Source organism: Myotis nattereri (genome assembly GCF_964212035.1).
Source record: "Myotis nattereri genome assembly, chromosome: 3".
In the NCBI taxonomy this organism is placed as follows: Eukaryota; Metazoa; Chordata; class Mammalia; order Chiroptera; family Vespertilionidae; genus Myotis; species Myotis nattereri.
Window position 1 is genome coordinate 207125343 of NC_138077.1, and position 21125 is coordinate 207146467.

At 61.1% G+C, this 21125-nt stretch overlaps 2 protein-coding genes across 2 annotated transcripts in view; one reads left to right on the forward strand and one right to left on the reverse strand.

The window, feature by feature from the left end:
* Nucleotides 1-279: 279 nt before the first annotated feature.
* MFAP2 (microfibril associated protein 2) lies at nt 280-6139 on the forward strand. Its single transcript, XM_081088176.1, has 9 exons — nt 280-457; nt 2675-2751; nt 3784-3870; nt 4041-4067; nt 4143-4229; nt 4330-4374; nt 5094-5181; nt 5403-5476; nt 5669-6139. Exons 2-9 carry the CDS (start codon nt 2715-2717, stop codon nt 5770-5772), a joined length of 549 nt encoding a protein of 182 aa, XP_080944302.1. The 5' UTR covers nt 280-457; nt 2675-2714; the 3' UTR covers nt 5773-6139.
* An 837-nt stretch (nt 6140-6976) lies between these two features.
* The window catches only part of CROCC (ciliary rootlet coiled-coil, rootletin), a gene marked incomplete at its 5' end in the record, with an annotated part of 33213 nt that continues 19064 nt past the window's right edge, over nt 6977-21125 (reverse strand). Inside the window, 17 exon segments of the mRNA XM_081085281.1 lie at nt 6977-7595; nt 8294-8482; nt 9222-9353; nt 9518-9718; nt 10065-10214; nt 10658-10882; nt 11762-11977; nt 12858-13021; nt 13346-13466; nt 13575-13744; nt 14732-15116; nt 16932-17099; nt 17312-17471; nt 17926-18164; nt 18588-18731; nt 19058-19192; nt 19865-20044. Of these exon segments, the coding sequence (XP_080941407.1) occupies nt 7509-7595; nt 8294-8482; nt 9222-9353; nt 9518-9718; nt 10065-10214; nt 10658-10882; nt 11762-11977; nt 12858-13021; nt 13346-13466; nt 13575-13744; nt 14732-15116; nt 16932-17099; nt 17312-17471; nt 17926-18164; nt 18588-18731; nt 19058-19192; nt 19865-20044 (3066 nt within the window). The 3' untranslated portion in view covers nt 6977-7508.

Sequence of the window (21125 nt, forward strand, 5' to 3'; positions counted from 1 at the left end):
CAGCCGACCCAGAAGGCACAGCCAGAGGCAGGAGCAAAAGCCGGCCAGGGAGTGTCCTCCAAGCTGGGAGAAGCGTGGGGAGCGCAAGGCTCTTTTCTGGCTGAGCGGCTCCGGGGGACCCGCTTTATGAGCCTCGGTTTCCCCCTCTGCAAAATGGGTACCACTGACTGCGGGCCGGATGCGATGGGAGGTAAGGAGAAAGCGTCCTGCACAATTAGGTGTTGAACAGACCCGAGGGCCGCTCCGCGGGCGCCTCCCCCGCCCCAGGTCCGCCCCCCAGAAGCCGGTGGAGGACCCGAGGGCGCGGCGACCTGGGCAGCGGCTCTCGCGTTAGGACCCAGCGGATCCGGGTCTGGAAGGCGGACGCCGGCCGTCGGGGGCCCGGAGGGGGGCTCGCAGCGGGCAAAGGGGCGGTTCTGGCGGCGGACGCGGAGCAGCGGCGGAGTGACCGGGCCAGGTAGGCGCGGGCCGGGCTGCGGGCCTCCGCGGGGAGCGCGCGGGGGTCCGGCGCCGCGGGCCGTGGGGGGCGGTGCGCGGCTCTGCGAGTCCCCGATCTGGGGGCAGCTGCTGGCGTCCCGGGTCCCGGCCATCTGAGCAGAAGCTAAGAGGCCACTTGGAAAGTTTGGGGATCGCTTTGAGGGAGGACGCGAGTTGGGAAGGGAGGGGAGCCCGAGTTTGGGGGGCGCCAGAAGTGGGGGCGTCAGGGGCGGGGGCTGCTTTTGTTCTCCCTGGGAGGTGGGAGTGTGGCGGGTGGGGTGGGGTGCGCGCAGGAACCCCGGGAGCGGGGAGACAAAGGGAGATGAGAGGCCGGCGGAGCGGGCCGCCGCTGATTGTTCCCAGCTGTGCGGCCGCAACATCTGGTTTCCTCCCGCCGGACCCCAGCCCGGCCGCCGCGGGCAGAGCCTCCCCGACTGAGCTGGGGCGAGGCTCCGGGTAGGCCCGCTACCCCCGCCTGCAAGGGGAGGGGCCCGCGCTGTGGAAGGTGTGGGCAGCCTCCTAGCAGGTCCTGGTCTCCCCCGCACCCCCAAAGCCCATCGCCTGGAAGTGCTTGGAGATGTCCCGTGGGAGGATGCGTTACTCCCGCAGGACTCTCCCCTTTACAGCCACACCCCTTGCCCCGGGGCCCCTTCCCCCATGAAGCCTGGGCCTGGGTGCCAGACCTTCTGGGGAGGAAACGGCTCCCTGCAGGGGGCTGAGAGCCCAAGGAGGGGCTTTGGGGACAGACAGAGGCTGCCCCACACATACACCTCTTAGGGCCCCTTAGGCCCCAACTCAGGGAGGGCCTCCTCCCCAGCGGTGACAGCTGCCGCCAGCTGGGGGGTTGGGGGGGGGGGCGTGAATGGGCTAGTGTAGCCCTGTCGGGAGTTGCAAGGAAGGGAGGGGTCCAGGTCGTTCAGCCCCCTTACCAGGAGGAGGCCAGGGTTGTCAGAATGGGGGTGTGGGGAGCCAGATCCCTGCCTCTGGGGCAACTTGAGCCATGAGTCTCATCTACTCCCCGCCCCACCCCCCCCCCCCATCAGTTTCCTCACCCACCTCACCCCATTGAAGTGAGCGGTAAGGAAGGGAGAGATGAACACATGAGACCATGAGACGGAGGGAAGTCCCAGAAGTCTCGGATGGGAAGAAGGAGGGCAAGATGCCCGTTTCTGCCCCTTTTCTTCCCCTCTCCCTGGTAACACCCCCGGGGCAAAGGGGGCAAAGTTAGGTTTCTGGTTAGCTGTCTGGAGGAACTCCCTTTGTTGTGTTGGGGGCGGGTGGCTCCTGGATAAATGAGCCCTGGGCTCCCTCCCAACCCTCCCAGCAGAAGCTGACAGATTGAGGCTGCCCTCCACTGAGCTGGGACTGGACGTGGGGACCTGTAGACTCAGCCAAGGCCACGCTGGGGCCAAGGACTGGAGGCTGCACTCAACCAGGAATTCTTAACCTCACGAGCCTGGGGAAAGCCATGACTTACTGCTCTGTCCCCACAAAATGACACACACAGCACTTGTCATACAGTGTCAGGGGTACAGCACCCCTAGACTGGGTGACAGCATGGTCCCCTCCAGCGCTGCCCTTCTAGGAGCCAGAGTAGCCCTCCTCAGGCTCCACCCTAAGTGCTTCCTGCTGCTGCAGACAAACAGACCACAGTCTCATGAGTCTGATGCACAGCCAGGTCTTGGGAGGCCTGGCAGGAGAGGATTCTTCTAGGGGTGGGAGGCCTGGCCAGGCCTGACTGCCGTAGGGGCCCCTGGGGCCCGTGCACGCATGTGGTGAGCTGTGATGTTGGCGGGATAAGGCTGGGATCCCAAGTAGGGGGCTCGGGGTCAGGATGCACACCATCGGTGCCTTAGACGCCTGGGGAGGTGCGGAACCAGAGCATGGGCATGGAAGTGGCAGGGAGAGCAGGGTCAGGGCTGGGGGGACTAGGAATGTCCCCTTGCTGAGCAGGGCAGGATAGGGTCTGTCCATTTGCCAAGATCAGCCCTGGAGCCAAGTTGGAGGTCTTGTCCCTTGGCACTCGAACGTTCAGTATCTCTCCAAAGTAGTTCCTCCTCTAGACTCTGGGCGCTCCATATGCCTGGCTTCTATTTGGGGTGCCTCCTTCTCCAGGCTGCATGGGGGGGGGGGCGCGGAGGTGGGCTCGGCAGCCCCGGGTTAGTGCCCTGGGATACAGTTTGCCCTCCTCTTCCAGCTGTCCTCTGACACCAGCCCAGCCGCCTCACAGAGTAGCCATGAGAGCAGCCTACCTCTTCCTGCTATTCCTGCCTGGTGAGTGGTTCCTGGTGATGGGGCCCCCCTTCTGTCGGTGAGCAGTGAGCTGAGGTTTGCAGGGGAGGGGGATGGCAGTGAGTCTTTGCTGTGCCCTCTCGCCAGAACTCAGCTCCCTGGGTCCCAGGGCCTCCTGCCTCCTGGACCTCAGACTGGACTGGCCAACCCCTCCCAAAGCCTGAGGCATTTCCTGGGCCCTTACCCCAGCCGCCCAAGCGGCAGGCAAGGGGGATTCTGGAAAGTGGGCACACACCTGGCACCCCGAGTCCATGCCTTTCCTTTTCCTGACCCTCCCAGAAGCTGATGTGTAGGAGTTGGGGGTACCCAAGGCAGGGGCTTAGACCCATTAGGGGCTCAACCCCCTATACAATTTTGACCTTAGAGGGGTCCCTATTGGTCAAGTGAGAAGTTATCAATGGGACTGAAAAGGCCCTGCCTGGTCCATCATGCATTCATTTAACAGATAATTGTTGAGCTCCTACTATGTGCCAGGCACTGGACTAGGCCCTGGGGATGCAGCGATGAACCAGGCAGACAAGCGCCTGCCCTCATGGTGCTTCCAGTCTAGGGAAGGGAGGGCTATGTTATCAAGTAGATAAATGTCAGATTGTACTGAGTGTTATGATAGAAATAAGCAGGCGGACGAGATAGAAAAGGATGGGTCGGCCAGCGAGAGCCTCTTAGCAGAGCTGAAATTTTAGTTAAGACCTAAAGGAGAAGGTAACCAGGATCACAGGCCTGGGAGAGTCAGGTGCAAAGGCCCTGAGGCAGGCAGGAGAGTGCTGAGTGCCAGGAGCAGCCATGAGGCCAGCATGGGGGAGATGAGCAGGATGAGGTCAATGAGGTGACACAGGACCAGGGAGTGTAAGGGCCATAATGGCTGAGGCAGGAGTTTGGATCCTGTAGATCTAAGAGTCTGGCTGTAGGATCTTAGAGTCTCTTTTACATGCCTGTCTGACCTCCCCAAAAGTGTCTCAGGGCCCTTTGCTGTCCCCATGGGGCACCCCCTCATGCTTTCCCTCCCCACGGCAGGCCTGCTGGCTCAGGGGCAATATGACCTGGACCCACTGCCGCCATTCCCAGACCACGTCCAGTACACCCATTACGGTGACCAGATCGGTAAGGCCTTGCCCTCCCGCCCAGGGGCCCCCACCCCTGCCATGTCATCAAGCTCAGCCAGGGACCTGGTGGGGGGAGGGGGAGGTCCCTGGCTCAGTGGTGACCTCCTTTGCCCCTGGGGGTGGGAGGTAGCCTGACCTCCACCAATTTTCATTCATCTCTGTTTTCAGACAACCCGGACTACTATGATTATCAAGGTAAAGGGTAGGGGCCGGACAGGACGGGTGGGCATCTGGGGGGGGAGCAGGCCGCCTTATCATGTCCTGTTGCAGAGGCCACTCCTCGGCCCTCTGAGGAGCAGTTCCAGTTCCAGTCTCAGCAGCAAGTCCAGCAGGAAGTCATCCCGGCGCCCACCTTCGGTAGGCGGCACCCCTGGGAGTGGGGGTCTGTGTGTGTGTGGGGGGGGGGGTAGCAGTGACCTCTCTCAATGATCTCTGCCTGCCCCTCTCCCAACACCAGAGCCAGGAAACGAGGAGACGGAGCCCACAGAGCCGGGGCCTCTGGGTAAGAGCTCTCTTGTCCCCCGGAGTCGGGGGAAGTGGGGTGGGGCGCTGGTAGAACGGAGACTGCCAGGCCTTGTGCTCTTGCCCGGGTAGGTGGGGGGCAGGAGGCCTGCTTTAGGCGGCCCCCCTAGGCAGCTCTGGGCAGTCCCCCAGCCCCCTGGGCCTGGCCTGAGGTTGAATTGGCAGCAGCCTCCGGTGGGGACCTCTGCTCCCAGGCGCTGGGGCGCGGCAGGGAGCGTGTTCCCTTCCTGCCGGCGGTAGTGCTCTGGCAGGCAGGTGACGAGGGGCAGGAAGCCAAGGCTGGCTCAGCAGGCCCCACGCTGCCCAGCCAAGAGCCCGAGAGCCAGACTGAGGGATCCCGTCAGACCCTCGTGAGCTCAGAGTGCAGCGTGCTCCTGTGAGGTGGGTGTGGACTTGTGACCGTGTGTTGGGTATGGATTTGTGTTTGACTTTTATGTGTGACTATATCCTTCTTAAGTGTGGGTGCGAATCTGTATACAGGAGTCCGTATGTATAAATACATTGTATAAAACTGGGCGGCCTCAGGTCCAACAACACTGTGTGTGCATGTGTTGGGTGTGTGTGTGTCTGGGCCAGAGGGTGCAGGGCGTACCTAGACTCTGAGATGAGAGCCAGTCTCTGGTGGGCAAAGTTGGGGGCTCCCCCCCAGTTCTGGGCCCTCAGCTGCAGCCCCCCAGTCTGATCCCACCTGTCACCCAGACTGCCGCGAGGAGCAGTACCCGTGCACCCGCCTCTACTCCATACACAAGCCCTGCAAACAGTGTCTGAACGAGGTGTGCTTCTACAGGTGAGCACAGGCCGGGTGAGGGGGAGGGAGCAAAAGGGCGGCCCATGCCAGCCCCCGTGAAATTCGTGAAATTCGGGGAAAGATAATAAATCCTGGAGTGATTGGGGATTGAGACCTGGCCTGGGGGCCGGACTCCAGGGCTCCTATACCAGGCCCTGCCCAGACTCTCCCAGGGGGCTGGGCCAGGGTGGGGCTGACACCTCCCTGGCCTCCTCCCCCAGCCTCCGCAGAATGTACGTCATCAACAGGGAGATCTGTGTCCGCACAGTCTGCGCCCACGAGGAGCTGCTCCGAGGTAGGCAGCCTCCGCCCCGACCTCTGACCTCTCCCCGCTCCTGCGTTATCCATCCACCTGTCCACCACCTGATGTTTATAAACACGTGCTTTGTGTGGGGGGCCACTTCCAGGGAATCCTGAAATCAGAGTGGGGAGCAGTTCCCATCACCCAGCCCCACCCTGACCCCCACTCCTTTCTGCCCCCCAACAGCTGACCTGTGTCGGGACAAGTTCTCCAAATGTGGGGTGATGGCCAGCAGCGGCCTGTGCCAATCCGTGGCGGCCTCCTGTGCTCGCAGCTGCGGGGGCTGCTAGGGTGCAGCTGGCACCGAGCCCCGGCCCCTCCTCAGATCCGGGGCACTCGGGCCCTGCCTGACCTGGTGCTTTCCTTCCCGCCTGACCTTCCTTTTATTCTGTCAAAAGTTAGTGGACTGCGGCCCAGGGGGTTGTCTCAGGCCCCTCCCCAGGCTGTGACCACCCCAGAGGCACAATGGGGGCTCCCCACTGCCCAGTCTTTACCCCCAGGTGGGGGGCATCCGGGCCTCAGTGGGACTGGGCCTCCCAAGTGCCTTCTCCACCCTGAGGTAGGCTGTGCCCCTCCCCCCAGCTGGTCTGCTTGGATTTCCTACAGCCCCTGGGCCTAGACCACCTGTTTTATACAAAATTAAAAACAAGTTTTTACAAAAGATTCACTCATTTTTCAGAGAACACAAGGCGGGTGGTGGCCAGGTGCCGCCCTGGTCTTGTTATAGAAACGCTGAGGCTCCCTGGCCTCTTGAGAAGGGACCGTCCAGGGACCTCAGCTTTGCGTCTGCTGTCCCAGTCCTGCCTCCCCTCTCACCGGCATCAGCTCTGACCTGCCAGATGGCATGGCAGCTGCCCCCAGGTGACAGCGTAGATAGAAGGTTCAGGAACACAGCTTTCTTGCTATCAGGGCCCGAGTCCCCCATCAGAGGGTGCAAGCCCAGGCCGGAAGCATAAGGGTGTGGATAGGGAGTAAGGCAGGAGGTCAAGGTAGGTGGGCGCTGAGATCAAGGGCTGTGGGAGGAGCCGTTCAGGGCAAACAGGGCAAGCCAGTATGCCTCCCTCCGACAGCCTGTGGGGCAGGTTCCCATTCACAGGTGAGCCAGCCAAGCTCTGACAGGTTAAGCGCCTTTGCCCAAGCTCACTCAGCTGAGCCAGGACCCCCCATCCACCCCCAGGCCCGCATTTTCCCCCACACAGCCTGCAAGGGCCATCAGTATCCAGAGGGTGGGCCTCACCTGGGAGGGGCTGAGGAAGGGATGTGAAAGCTGGGCCTGGAGTCAGGCCGCACAGGTTGGGCCACACTCCAAGCCTCAACACCCCCCTCTGTTAAATGGGCGGGTGGCACTGGACCCGGGAGGCCTCCCACCCGGACATGCTGAGGGTGGTAAGCTCCACAGGCCTCCCGGAGCCCCTCCCTCCTGCCCAAGGCCCTACCTGTGTCCCCTCCCATCTACCAGGTGGTCGACGCACATTGACAGTAAAAAAACACGTCGGCACAAAACCATTTTTAGAAAATAGGGTCTTGTAAAAAAACACAAACAGTTCTGAACAGTTAACATTATAAAAAGGTACAAAAATACAGGGACTCTGAACTCCAAGGGATTTCCTGACAAACACTCTGAACTAAGGCAGAGAGACCCCTGGGAAGCCAGGGTAGGGCCTGGGTCTCTGACCCCTGCCCTAGGCCTGGGCACCCCTCCTGCTTCCCATGAGCCCATGCTCCAGGGCCGGCCACCCTGCCCCTGGCTTCGGCTCAGCCCCTCAGCGAGGACCTTGTAGAGTCTGGAGTGGCTCACCCGGGGAGGGGCCGGACTGAGGGGGCCCACAGACGGCACATGGCCCTCATGATGCTGAGAAGCCACTGCTGGGTCGGGCCTGCACTGGAGTCCCCCACCTCCCAGAACTGCCACCTCGGCTCATCCTCACCCCATCTGAGCTCTGGTGGCCCCGACAGGCCCAGGCTTTGAGTGGGTTGTGCTGGAGAGGAGGCCCTCTTCTGCCCCAGGTACCGGCCGGGAAAGGGCTCATTTCTCTGGGGGCCCAGAGGCGGGGGAGAAGGACGCCGAGCTCCTCCGAAGCTCCTGCTGCAAATGCCCCTTCAGTGTGGACACCTGGAGAAGAGAGAGAAGGTGGAGCCTGCCCGGCCGGCCAGCCCGGGTGCTCGGCCTGATTGCAGAGAAAGGGGGTGCTTGCAGCTGGGACCCCGGGAGGAAACCCTCATTTAGAACCAGGGTGTTTCCTTCCCTCCTCACTCTATCCCACGGTGTAGTCAGGTGTCCCCTTCCTCTTATGCTCGGCATCTCTTTGGGGCACCCCATCCCCTCATCACTCAGATGGGCCTGGCACTAGCCTGACTCGCGAGACCCAGGCCTGGCTTAGCGAACCAGCCTTGCCCTATGTGCCCAGGTGGCACGGTCAGTAAGGGGCTGGGATTGAAGCTGGTCAATGAGAAGCAGCCCTGGGACCTTTGCTGTTGCTCCATTCGTCCCCCCGACCCCCAGGCCTGGGATCAAGGGTGGTTGGATTGGAACAACCTGAGTGGGAGCTCCCGAGGCCGCCTGCGCTCAGGGAGAGGGCCTGCCTAGAGCCAGAGCCATGGCAGGGGACTGAGTTCCAACGACAGCACTTCAGCTCGTGTTCAGCCACGGTGGACACCCACCCAACCACTTCCGTTTTGGATGCCATAGGTGGCATACACCCCAGAGGTCACACCCAGCCCTCTCCCCCTCCACCTTCTCTTCCTTCTCCAGCATCACACGCCATGCTGCAGCCCCCAGGGAGGGGCCAGGGCCCAGTCAGGCCTGAGTACCTGCTCCTCCAGCCCACGCACCCGCTGCCGGTGGGCCCGCTCCCGCGCCTCCAGGGTGCGTTCTGTCTGCACCTGGGCACTGCGCAGGCGCTCGACCTCCTGCTGCAGCTCCAGCTGTTGCTGCTCCTCTGCCTCCAGTGCCTCCAGCTCAACTGGGCTCTGGTCCTGCTCCAGCACCACCACCTGGGCCTGCAGGAGAGGCGGCCAGTCAAGAGTCTGACCCCGTTTGTGTGTGTGTGTGAGTGAGTGTGTGTGTGTGTGTGTGTGTGTGTGTGTATGTGGTATATGCACAAGGAGGTATTAGGCACCTCCCCAGGGCAGGAGCCTCAAGGCCCTTGGGGCAAAGCCAGTGCAGGCAGGGGATGAAGGAGAGATCCTTGTTTGTTCCTGACCCCTGGCCCTCCTGGTCTGTGATGAGGGTACCTACTGACTCCCATTCAGATACATACACACACACACACACAGGTGTATTCAAACACAGGCCCATATATACATACAGTCACAAAAGAAAGCATGTTCACCTGGGTGTATACATATGTGCAAAAGCCTAATACTCCTACATACCTGAAGACATCTGTACACAGACACGCATACAGATATAACATATTGTTAATACTCAGACTTGCCACATCTGTGCAAGATTTAAGCACCAGAATATACCCATGAACACTCATGCCTCTACATGTCCACAACACACATCAACACACAGACTCGGGTGCTAACCGGCCGTCAGCATCTTTCTCTCAGCTTTGGGGGGACCCCTCCCTCTGGGACCTCACTCTGAGCCCTAGGGTCCAGGCTCAGTGGCTGTGGGCTCTGAACTGGCTGAGCCATCAGGAACTCCTGACTCTGAGGCTGGGGCGGGGCAGGGGCAGGGGCAGGGGTTAGGGAGATGGGGTGCCCAGGACTGGGTGGGCAGGGGCGGGACCTCCAGCAGCTGAATCTGCCTCTGGGCCTCGGCCAGCTCCAGCTCAGCCCCCGTGAGTGTGCGGTCCAGGCGGCCCTTCTCGGCACTAAGCCGCACTGTGTCCTCGTGGCTGCGGAGCTTCTCCCGCTCTACCTAGGTGGGGAGAGCAGGAGGGGAGCAGGGTGCCGGGAAGTGGAGGGCTCCGGGAGAGTGTTAGGTTAGAGGCAGAAGGACCAGGGACCCTAGTGACATGCAGCTGGACCAACCATGGCTATGCCCTAAAGGAAGAGAGGGGAGGGTCCTGGGGAGCAGCCCACCTTGTCCAGCGTCTTCTTGAGGGCCACCCGGTCCTTCTCCAGCCGCAGGGCTGACCGCTCCACCTCCCGCTTCTCAGCCTCCAGCTGAGCCAGAGCGCGCTGCAGGCCGCCCAGGCGCTCCTGCAGCCGCCGCCGTTCGTCCTGCAGCCTCTGGACCGTGTGCAGGGCCGCAGCCTCAGCCTCCTGCCGCTGCCGCAGCACCTGCAATGGGAGCAGCAAGCCCCTCATTCCTCTGGGCCTCAGTGAGTGCGTCTGAAGCCCGGGGAGGGCAATGCCAGCCTGCCAAGCCCACTAACTCGGCAGGGCGGCTGTGAGGCCCACACCAGGAAACTCTCCGGAGGTCAGACAGCTCTCCTCTCGGGCCTCAGTTTCTCCATCTCTATAATGGGGGTTCCATGCTTCATCCCTGGCTTGTGGATTGTGGGGGCTCCTCCTCCCAGGGGACCGGGCCTGGGTTTGGGATGAGGTTAAGGTAGGTGGGAAGGTCCCCACCTCATCCTGAGGGCCTCAGCATCCTGGCGACAGAAGGGGTCCCCCTGGCCCTCACCTCCCGCAGCTGTTGCAGCTGTCCCTCAGCCTCTGCCCGCTGCAGCTCCAGGTCCGCCATCTCGCCCCGCATCGTCTGCACCTGCTCAGCTAGGGCGCCGCTTTGCTTCCGGGCCTCGGACAGCGCCTGCCGAGCAGCCTCCAGCCGTTCCTGGGGGACAGGGGCTGATGGTGCCAGGCTGGGCACACCCTCTACTCGGTATCTTAGGCCAGTTTCACAGCCCATAAAAGAGGTGTCCTCTCACCTGGAGGGTGAGCCAGACAGCGGGACTGGCCCACAGCCTCTACTAAGCTATAGAAGACCAAGACCCTCCCAGAACCCATCTGTCTCGCCCACTAACCCTGCACCTAGGTCCCTCAAAGTGGGTGCTAGTCGGCTGTTCTCTTATTGGCCCCCCACCACCCAGCAGAGCCTCCTCTTACTGACTGATGCTCTTATTAAGCCCACCCCTCCCTCTCATTGATTGGCTCCTTGAGGTTTCCAACTGACTGCCTCATTGGCTGGCTTTCTACCAGACCCCTCCAAGCCTGTCTATTGGCTAACTAACTCTCTTGCTGGGCCCATCCCAGCCAGACCCTGGAGTGCGTCTGTACCTGGAGCACTTGGCGGTCATGTTCGCAGGCCGTCAGGGCCTTCTGCAGTTGCAGATTCTTGTCCTGGGTGCTGCTGAGGCTGGCGCTGTTCTGGGCCAGGGCCTCCGACAGCCCCTTCACCTTGTCACGCAGGGCCCCCTCGCTCTCCTCCACCTTGGCCAGGGCCCCGTTCAGCCGCTCCACTGTCAGCTGCAGAGTCCCTGCCTTCACCTCGCTGTCTGCCACCTGGCAGGAGTGACAGGGTGGGAAAATGGCTGTTCTCACTGTGGCCTCCACAAGAAAGGTCCCACCCAAGCCAAACCCTTCCCCTCTCTCTAGGCCTTCATGACTGATGCTCACTGTTCCCATGCACGCCTACTGGCTCAGCCTACTCGCACCGAGGCCGTCCCACTGCGGGTCAACTACCCCCACCCACAGCACCATCAACCCGATTGTCTCAGACGCCATGGTCTCCTCTCTGTTCTCATCCCCCTCTCCTCTCTGCTAACGAGAATGAACAGTATCTACCACAACCCTGGAATTTCTGTGTTCTTGACTTTGGTGGGGGATTGTGCAGGGCTAGCAGAATTACTGAACAGTCCGGTTAGAGATGAGCTTCCTGGCAGGCAGGGAAAAATAGGAAATGAGCCGAAACCGGTTTGGCTCAGTGGATAGAGCGTCGGCCTGCGGACTGAAAGGTCCTAGGTTCGATTCCGGTCAAGGGCATGTACCTGGGTTGCGGGCACATACCCAGTAGGAGATGTGCAGGAGGCGGCTGATCGATGTTTCTCTCTCATCGATGTTTCTAACTCTCTATCCCTCTCCCTTCCTCTCTGTAAAAAATCAATAAAATATATTTTTTAAAAAAAAAATAGGAAATGAGTGAAGTCTACTTCTCCAGCTTCTCCAGCATGCTTCCCATGAGTGCAGATTCTGCCATCAACCAGTCCTAAATTCTGATGTGGGCTCTGCCTCTTATTAGCTACATGATCTTGGGCGATGACATCACCTCCTGAACCTCTATTCATCCATCCATGAAACAGGGATGATACTATCTCACAGGGAGGATTACATAGTCCCCGTATAGCACTTGGCACTGGGCCTGCGCGGGGGGAGGGGACCCACCTGTCTCTGCAGGGAGTCCACCCGCTCCTGGAGGGCCTGGGCCTGGGCCTCCCGGTCGCTCAGGCCCAGGCGGCTGCGCTGCAGCTCCCCCTCGAGCGAGCGCCGCTGCAGCTCAAGCTTGATGGTGCGGCTCTCAGAGGCGTCCAGCACCTCCTTCAGACGCCGCTTGTCACTCTCCAGCTTCACCTCATTGGCCTTCATCTTGCTGATCTTCTCCTGTGGGTGGGGGAGGGCTCAGGCCCCAGCTGTCCAGCCCACCCCACCCGACCCCTGCCGCATCCCTCAGGTCCCCCAAGCTGCAAGTGTGACCTGAGTTGAGTCGGGCAGGAGGCCTGGGCCCCCGCACGTTTTAGGGTATGATGCTCCTCCCCCCAAGTGAGTTCAGACTGTGAAGGAGACTTGGGGAGAGGGGACAGGTCAGGAAGACAGACTGGGGTCCTTCCATCCCTGTCACCCGTCCTGGAGACAGGGCAGGTCAAGGGGGTGTTCTTACAACCACCCGCCCCCCCCCCACACACACACCCCCGCCAGGCCTGGCCCCTCTCCCGCCCTGCTCAGTTCCCCAACCCTGCCAGGTCTACACCCGGCAGCCCCACGCTGGCTCCTGCCCAGCTTTGTTCCTGGCCTCCTCCCGCGGCCCCTGTGGCTGGGCCCAAGGCCAGCGCTGGAGCCGCAGACACAACAACCCAGCTCAAGCTGGGCCTAGAGCCAGAGGCAGAGGGTGGGCTGTGGGGGCAGTAATGGAGGGCCGGGGAGAAAAGGGGGGAGGAGGAAACAGAGGGGATCCAGATCCATGGCTGTGCTGGGGTCTCAAGTCCTTGGCAGCTTGGACTGTCACCATCAGGGCCTGTGCACCCTGCCCCCCACCCCCCGTCCCCCGCCCCCCACATACAGATGCCCAGCAAACACATAAAACCCCCAGAACATCACTCATGTGGCTCTACAGAGACGAAGGGAACAGAGGTCCCGAGTACTGTCACTTCAATGGGTGCTGAGACCAGGCAGAAACAGAGATGCATGCACACAGTAGGACTTACAAACACCTATTCAGACAGCAGATCCTCCCCTCATCCCACTGGCCCTCAGCCCTGCCTACCTGGCTGGCCCGGAGCTCACTCTCGGTGGCCTGCAGGCTCCTCTCCAGGGCGGCCACCTGGTCGAGGGCAGCCCGGCGCTCCCGCTCGCTGCGTCGCACACTGTCCTCCTGCAGCGCCAGCTCCGCCTGGGCCCCGCTCAGCCGCCCGTCCACGCTGCGCCGAGCTGTGGCCCCCACCCCAGGGGTGAGGCCTGGCCAGGCACAGCCCAAATGCCTGACCCAGGCCCCAAAAGACCTGGCCTGCCCTCCACTCACCATGGGACCTGCCTCTCTGAGTCTTTGAGGGTCTGTAAGTCTGAACATGGGGTGAGCCTGATCAAGGAGGGTCCCCCAGAAATGACGGCCCCCAACTGTCATTTAGGGTGTGATGCTCCTGGTCACAGTGGCCAGGGCAGGGATGCAGGAGCCGCTCAGGGCAATCCCACAGCCTTCCAGCTCCGCTGCCAAGAGCACACGAGAGCAAAGCAAAGGCCCGGGGTCAGACTCACCTTCCTCACTCTGGGCCACAGCCTTTTGCAGCTGCCTTGCCCTCGAGGTTGCGCTGTCCCTCTCGGCCTCCATCTCCACCAGCTGGCGACTCAGGGCACTGGTCTGGGCCCGAAACTCATCCTGCAGTCCCAAGGTCAGGGGAAGGGGAAGACCCCTGCTCTGACAACCTGCAGCCCCTCCCAGGTCTCAGCCACCCATTCCCTACCCGGCCCCTCACACCAGCCTCACCCGTTCTCTCTGGGTGCTCCGCAGCTCCTGCAGGAAATCCCGGAGGGCCCCTCGCACGGCCTCTGGGTCCAGATCTGGAGACGTTGGGGAGGTAGCAGGTCCTGGGGACGGTGGCTCAGATCCAGGGCTACGTTCCAAGGGGCTGGGGCTACTGGGCCCGTCCCCACTTCCTGGAGGAGGAGACCTGCTCAGGGATGCAGGAGACATGGCCTCTCCTGCCAGGATGGTGCCTGCAGGCTCTCAGCACATCTCCCCCAACCCTGCTATGCCCAGCAGCCCACGTGAGCCCGTAGCACAAACCGGGTCCCCTCACCCTCCTGTCACCCTTCACCAGCCCTCAGTTCAGCCCAACTTCCATGCCATCACTTAGAGGCCCTGCTGCTCACGCCCAGTCTGAGCCTCTCACCCTTTACAAGCTGGCCACTCCCCATCACCCTCAGCTCCATGTTCCAGAATATTCTCTCTTCCAGCACTATGGCCTTCATACATGCTGTTCCCTTCTCTCCCCACGACTGTGTTGGGGTGAATTCATCCCACCCTCGTGGGGCTCCAATGCCTGCTCCCACCCAGACCATGACGCCTGGACGGCTGTGTCCCCAGGGCCCAGCCCAAGTGTGGACACTCCATCACCTTGACATCTCCCTGTACTGAGTGCGGGCACTAGGCCAAAGCTTTCCCTAGGTCACCTCCTTCCATCCTCACAGGAATTCCCTGAGAGGTGAGGACCAATTCCCCCCTTCACAGGCGGGGCGGGCTCAAAGCTGCTAACTGATTTGCTTGGTCTCAAAGCTGGGAAGGGGATGAGCAACAGAACCGGGAGGGGCAGAATGAACAGAGACAGGGCGGCACCTAGAGGTCAACATCGGAACTGCAGGATGGGCTCCAGCCTGTTAGCATCCTCCAGCCTCCGCCACGGGACACCCAAATTGCCCCACATTTACCCACTGTGGGTGGAAGGGGGGTGTGCATTTGGGTGGTTCTCCGCCAGGAGTCTGGGACCAGCCGAGGGGGTCGGGTCTTGAGACTGGTAATCAAAGGAGGATTGGGCCCAGCCTAGGGTGGGTCTTCAGGAGAACAGACCGAATCGTGGGGGGCGGGGACACCTCGAGGCCCGCCTCCCGCTCTCCCCTCCCACCCGGCTCTGGCGCTCCGCTCACCTCGGGTGGGTGGGCTGCGGGCTGGGGAGCCAAGCGCCTGCCGCACGGCGGGACTGGGGGCGGGACTGGGCGCACGGCCCAGACCCAGACCCCGGCGCAGGGCAGATCGCAGGCCACCCAGTTGGGCCTCCGCCGCACGACGCTGGGCCTCCACGCGGGCCAGCTCGGCCTCCAGGCCTTGTCCCCGGCCCTCGGCCGCGCTCAGCCGCAGCCCCAGCTCCGCAGCCTCGGCCCGAGCCGCCTCCAGCTTCAGCTCCAGGCTGCGCGCGTGGTCCAGCTGCTGCTTCTCCGCGCTGCGCGCCTCCTCCAGGTTGCCTACCAGGCCTCGCTCGCGGGCTCGGAACTCGCCTTCTTGCTCCTGCAGCTTCCGCTGGGCTCCCTGGAGCTGAGACAGGGGCGAAGCCCGGAGGTGAGAAGGTGAGAGCCAGCAAGGCCGTCTCCCAACCCTACATCCTGACGCCCAGGTCTAGCCTAGAGTCCCCTCTTCACCTCCCCCCCCCCCCCGGCCCCGCCCCAAAGTGGGGAGCACAAGACCTATTCCTTTAGTGGTCTCCATCCAAGCAGGTGAGGTCCATCCATGGTGTGGGAGGGACTATTAGAATGTATCTCTTCCTTCTGTGCACATACCCACTAGTTTATTACTAGTAAACTAACAGCTAGCGCTTGCATAGATAGAACTTAGCAATGGCAGGCACTAAGCACTTTCCAAAAACTATCAGCTCTGCCCTGTGAATCATCTCTAGTCCACAAATGAGGAAACTGAGGCTCAGAGCAGTGATGGAACTAGGCCAAGGCCACACTAGTAAGCCGGGAGCTAGGATTCAAGGCCAGGCACTCTGGCTCCAAGGGGCGTTCTCTGCACCGCTAGACTACGCGGCCTTTCAGAGCACACAGTTTATCAATAGGCCACACAATGGGGGCATGCACTGAAAACTGTTTACTGATGGAGTTCATGATCTCTCTCTCTGTTTCTCTCTTCCTCTCTCTCTCTCTCTCTCTCTCTCTCTCTCTCACACACACACACACACACACACACACACACACACGCACACAGCTCTCTGGTACAGAGAATGAGTCAACTCCTCCCAGTCATCAGTGTCGCTGCTACTGAGCAGCGCCTGGATGCCAGGATCTCTGTGTATACCTCCCCTGCTGTGCTAGCCCCTGTGCCCCGAGTGCTCTGAAGCACAGAGAGGTTAAGTGACTCAGTCAAGGTCACCCAGTAGATTCAATGCAGTGAAACAGCCAGAAAAGACAGCGACTTTGGATTCAGACAGACCTACATGTGTGTGACCTTGGGTAGATCCCTTATCTCTCTGAGCCTCAGTGTTTGGTTCTCTCTGTAAAATGGGGCTGCTGGGAGAATCAAACAAGGTTCTGGTTCTACCTACAGAATTCCCCCCCCTCCCACCCCACTCCTGCTACACAGTTCTTGCAGTTGTTATTATTACTATTACTAGAAGCCCAGTGCACAAAATTCATGCATGCGGGAGGGTGGGGGGCGCGTCCCTCAGCCCGGCCTGAACCCTCTCCAATTCAGAACCCCTCAGGGGATGTCTGACTTCTGGTAGTCAGACATCCCTCTCACAATCCAGGACTGCTGGCTCCTAACCACTCATCTGTCTGCCTGCCTGACTGCCCCTAACTACTCTGCCTGCCAGCCTGATCTCCCTAACTGCTCTCCCCTGCCAGCTTGAACCCCCTAACTGCTCTCCCCTGCCAGCCTGATCCTCCTAACTTCTCTCCCCTGCCAGCCTGGTTGCCCTAACTGCTCTCTGCTGCCAGCCTGGTTGCCCTAATTGCTCTCTGCTGCCAGCCTGATCCCCCTTACTGCTCTCCCCTGCTGGCCTGATCCCCTAACTGCTCTCCCCTGCTGGCCTGATCACCCTAACTGCTCTCCCCTGCCAGCCTGATCGCCCCTAACTGCCTCTGCCTCAGTCCCACCACTGTGGCTTTGTCCGGAAGGATGTCTGGAAGATGTCTGGTCTAATTAGCATAATACCCTTTTATAAGTATAGATAACTAGGGGAGATTCTCAAGCAATCGGTTAGGGACAAATGCTGGGGAGTGGTCTCAGAATGACTCCAGCACTAGAGTTCCTGCCTGCTCCTTGCAGAGGGAGGGAGGAGAGAGGCACAGAGCAGCCTGGCTGCCTACGAGGACCCTCTCCCTCCAGGCAGCCCGCCACCCACTTAGTTACCTCCTGTCGCAAGGCCTCCAGGCTGGCCTCGCCCTTCAGCAGCTTCTGTCGGAGGCCCAGGGCTTCCCTTCGTCCCTCCTTTTCTGCCCGCTCGCCGAGTGCCAGGCGGCCCTGCAGCTCCACCAGCTCCCTGCCCAGCCTGGCATTCTCACTGTCCAGCATCTTCATCTGAGAGAGAGTGGACACAGGTAGGACCGAGGACCCAGGCTCAGCACCCACAGCCCCACCTGGCCCAGGGTGTTGGTGATGCTCAAAGCTTGCAGTATTATAGTTTCAGCCCCTGGTTTTACATACGGAGGGCCCTTGGCTCCAGAAAGGGGGTGCTCCTGGCTCAGGGCAGACAGCAAGTGCCCGGGGAGGGTGCCGCGTGCGGAGGGTACCTGTCGCCGCAGCTCCTGCAGCTCCCTCCGAGCCTCCAGCCGAGAGCGCTCCACCTCCTGCAGCCCGGCCCGCAGGTCCCCGGCCTCCTTGCCCATGGCCACCCGAGCCTCTTCGAGGAGCGCCAGTTTCTGCTCCTTGTCATCATTGGCCAGCTTCAGGCTGAAAAGGGCAGGGGTCAGAGGCAGCCTAGGTTCCAGGAAGATATAGTGTGGCTCTACACAGAAGTCCCTTCCCATTATTCCTGGGATGGGTCCGACTGGCTCCTGGTCTGAAGGTGCCCAAGTGCTGCTTGCCCACGTGGCCCTGTCCTGAGCTGACCCCTCCGGGCTGGGCCCAGACCCTCAGCTGGGAGAGACGGACCAATGGCTGGGGTAGGGGTGCACGCACTGAGTCTCCAGGGAGATCCACCAGGTGGGGTCAGAGTCTGGACCCAACCCTGCCTGCTGCCACCTTTCCCCTTCCATCAGTGCCTGGCTTGGTTCAAGGGCAAAAACTCCCCACCTGTGCCATTTCCCCTGAACCCTGGGGGTGAAGTTAGCTTCCACGGACAAAATTCAGTGTGAAGGTCAGGGCTCAGTGAAGGACTCCGGGCTGGTCCCTCCTGTCTCCCCACCTGATCCGCTCACTCTCGGCCTTCTTCACGGCAGCCCGCAGCTCCTCGTTGGACCGCCGCAGGGCCTCGCGCTCCTTGGCACCCTCACCCAGGCTGCGCCGCAGCTCGGCCGCCTCCTGCCGCTGGGCCTCACGGCCATCCTGGCTCTCTCGTACCTTGCGCTGGGCCTCCAGCAGCTCCCGCCGCAGCCCATCACGGGCATCCTCCAGCAGGCGCAGCTGAGTCCGAAGCTCCTCTGCCTGTGAGGACCCTGGTTGTCACTGGACAGGAGTCGGGTCCCACCCAACCGGGACCTTGGTGGAAACCAGCCCATCTCCAGGTCCCAGGCCAGGGGGCACCTGCCCCATCCCTCTGCATAGACTCAGACCACAGGCGAGAGTTATGATTCGGGCAAAGCAAGCTGGAGTCAGCAGTGTTTGGGTCTGAAATCATCAGGATCATCCTTGGACGATGCCAAAAGGGCAGGGACCACCTTGAGTGCCCCAGTCCCACGTGTACATCACAAGTACTTAATACATGCTTGCTGCCTCCTTTCTCAGCTGGCTGTTCATTTGCCCTTGAATGCAGGAAAGAGCCTTACAATTTTCTGGCCCCTCACCGAACCAGGCCCCCAGCAGCATGTAGGGGGTGCTGCCTGGAAGGGTGTGGGGCGGAGGGCTCACCTCGCGCACGCAGGATTCCCGCTGCCTGCCCAGGTCTCGGGCCTGCTCCTGCAGCCTCTTCACCTCCTGAGCATGGGCCGCGGCAGCCTCCTCAAGCTGGGCCCGCAGGTCCCGCAGCTCGGATGTCAGGGTGTTCATGGTGCCCTAGGACAGATGGGCTCCTCAGATGGTGCTGTGTCCCCTTCCCCAGCACCCCACTTTCAGCACCAAGCACGGCCCCTCCCGCTGGCTTGCCAGGCCCTCCGTGGTCCCTTGATGCCTAGAGAGTGCTGTCTACATAACTAGTCTTTCTCAGACTAGGGGTTCCCTTGGGCAGAGCCGTGCTACCTCCCTCAGATGGGGACTCCCGGGGAAGGGCCGAAGCTTCCCACACAGTCTGGGGCTTCCCCAGGGCAGAGCCATGCCTCGCCCTCAGACAGGGGCTCCTCCAGGCAGGGCTGTGTCTCCGGCTCAGACGGAGGCCCACCTACCCGGTCCTGCTCCTGCCGGCTCTGAGCATCTCGCTTCTGTCGCTCCATCTCCAGGGAGATGGCGGTCAGGCTGTGCTGTGTACCCACCAGTTTCTCTGACAGCGCCGTCTTCTCAGACTCCTTTAGCGACAGGGCCTGGCAGAGGCAGAGAGCGAAGGGCCTGGGGGGTTAGTTGATCTTGGGGGCATGCTTGGGCCTTCCCCCCACCCTGCCCTGGGAACTGTGCCCACTGTGGACTTGGGGGCATGACTGGGTCACCATAGGTGGACCCAGGACAGAGGTACAGGTTCACTCCTCCTAAAGCCCCAGAAAAGGATACAAGAGTAACAGTAACTGGACATGGACACAACCCATATCTCACTAACATGCTACAGCAACCCTGAAGCAGGGCCCTCCGTGATTCCCACTTTACAGACGGGGAAACAGAGGCTCAAGGAGGTAAAGTGACTCGCCCAGGGTGACAGAGCTGGTGAAGAGAAGAGAAAGATGCAGTCTGCCCTGTCCTCATGACGTTATGGAAAGTCGGGAGTTAGTTCTTTTTGAGGAGGGTCAGCTGATACATGTGGGTGTTGTGGGGACTGCTCAGAAGGCAGCCATGGGGACACCATGCCCAGCCTGGGTGGGAGGGGAGATGGGAAAACGTGGGGCAGCTTTTTTGCAACCAGTGCTCATGGTGTCACAACTGAGGCTACCACTCAGTAGGCTCCGACTGTATACCAGGCATGGCTACGGACTCCTAGCTCCTAGCTGCTGGGTAGCTAAGCGGGAACCAGCCCCAGAACCCGGGCCCCTCCAGGGCTCACGAACCTGCTGCTTCTCACTCTCAGCCAGGAGGAGGCCCTCATCCCGCTCCTGCTGCAGGGCAGCGATCTCCTCGCTCAGCTCCTCCTTCTCGGCCTCCAGCCGGGCCAGCAGCTCCTCCCGCTCCCGCTGCAGCTGACTCTGCAGTTGGGCCCGTTCTGCCTCCAGCTCCCGCCATGCTGCCTCCTGGGGGCCAGGCCCAAGCACATGTGACCCATGAGGCTGCAAGGCCACCTGTACCCCAGACCCTGAGAGACAGGTGATCAGGAAACTACAAGATGGGTGGCTGCTAAGGGCTGTGGCTGGGACAAGCCACGGTTGCACGAGCCCCGAGGAGCAGCAGCCCTGGTCTGGGGGTTGGAGAATGTCTCCTGGAGGAGAGACGAGTAGCAGTCAGCAGGAAAAGGGGGGGAAAGAACCTCAGGCCCAGAGTACAGCCCCAGAGATGGCCTGGAGGGAGGAGAGAGCACGGCACACAGGGAAATCATAATATGTAAGGGTCACTGGGGTGTGGACCCCGAGGGGAACGTGGTGAGCAATGGGGCCAGAGCCAAGGGCGGCAACCAGGGAGGGGTGGGCCTGGCTCAGGACAGTAGGGCCAACAGAGAGCCTGAAGCCAGAGCGATGAGGAGCAATCTAAATTGTAGACTAGGGTTGTTCAGGAACTGAGAAAAAAGAACCTGGATTGCAGGTAGGGGTTGAGGGGAGTTGGGTTGGCTGTGAGGAATAAAAGGGGTTTAGGGCTGCGGGTGGCAGAGTAGCAGGAAAGAGTACAGATTTGGTGACATGAAGAGGCCAAGTCAGGCGGGGCAGGGAGAGTAAAGACTGCACAGGAGTTTGCTCCTTGGGGACTGGGTGGGTAGAACCTACAGGCAAAGAACGCCCCACCTAGGGTCTGAGGGCAGTGCCAGCACCTTTGTGAAACTTCCAGTGCTTCACTGCCACCTGCTGGACAAGTGTGATACTACAAGGCCAAGGCCAAGACGACACATGGCGCCCCCTGGAGTCCTGCAGGACAGCCTGACCCTCTGACACAGGCAGCCCTGTCCACCCGAGTTCTCTCCTCCTACGTGAAAATAGCAACCAGCATTTACTCAGCATTTACAAAGTGCCAGTCACTATATTAAGCCCTTTATATGGGTTATCTCACCTCATCCTCACAATCCCCTGTGCTATACTCACCCCTTCGTTACAGATGGGAAAATGAAGGCAGAGACCATAGGTGACATAACCAGTATAACTCATCCTGCAGTCTGGCCTAGATCAG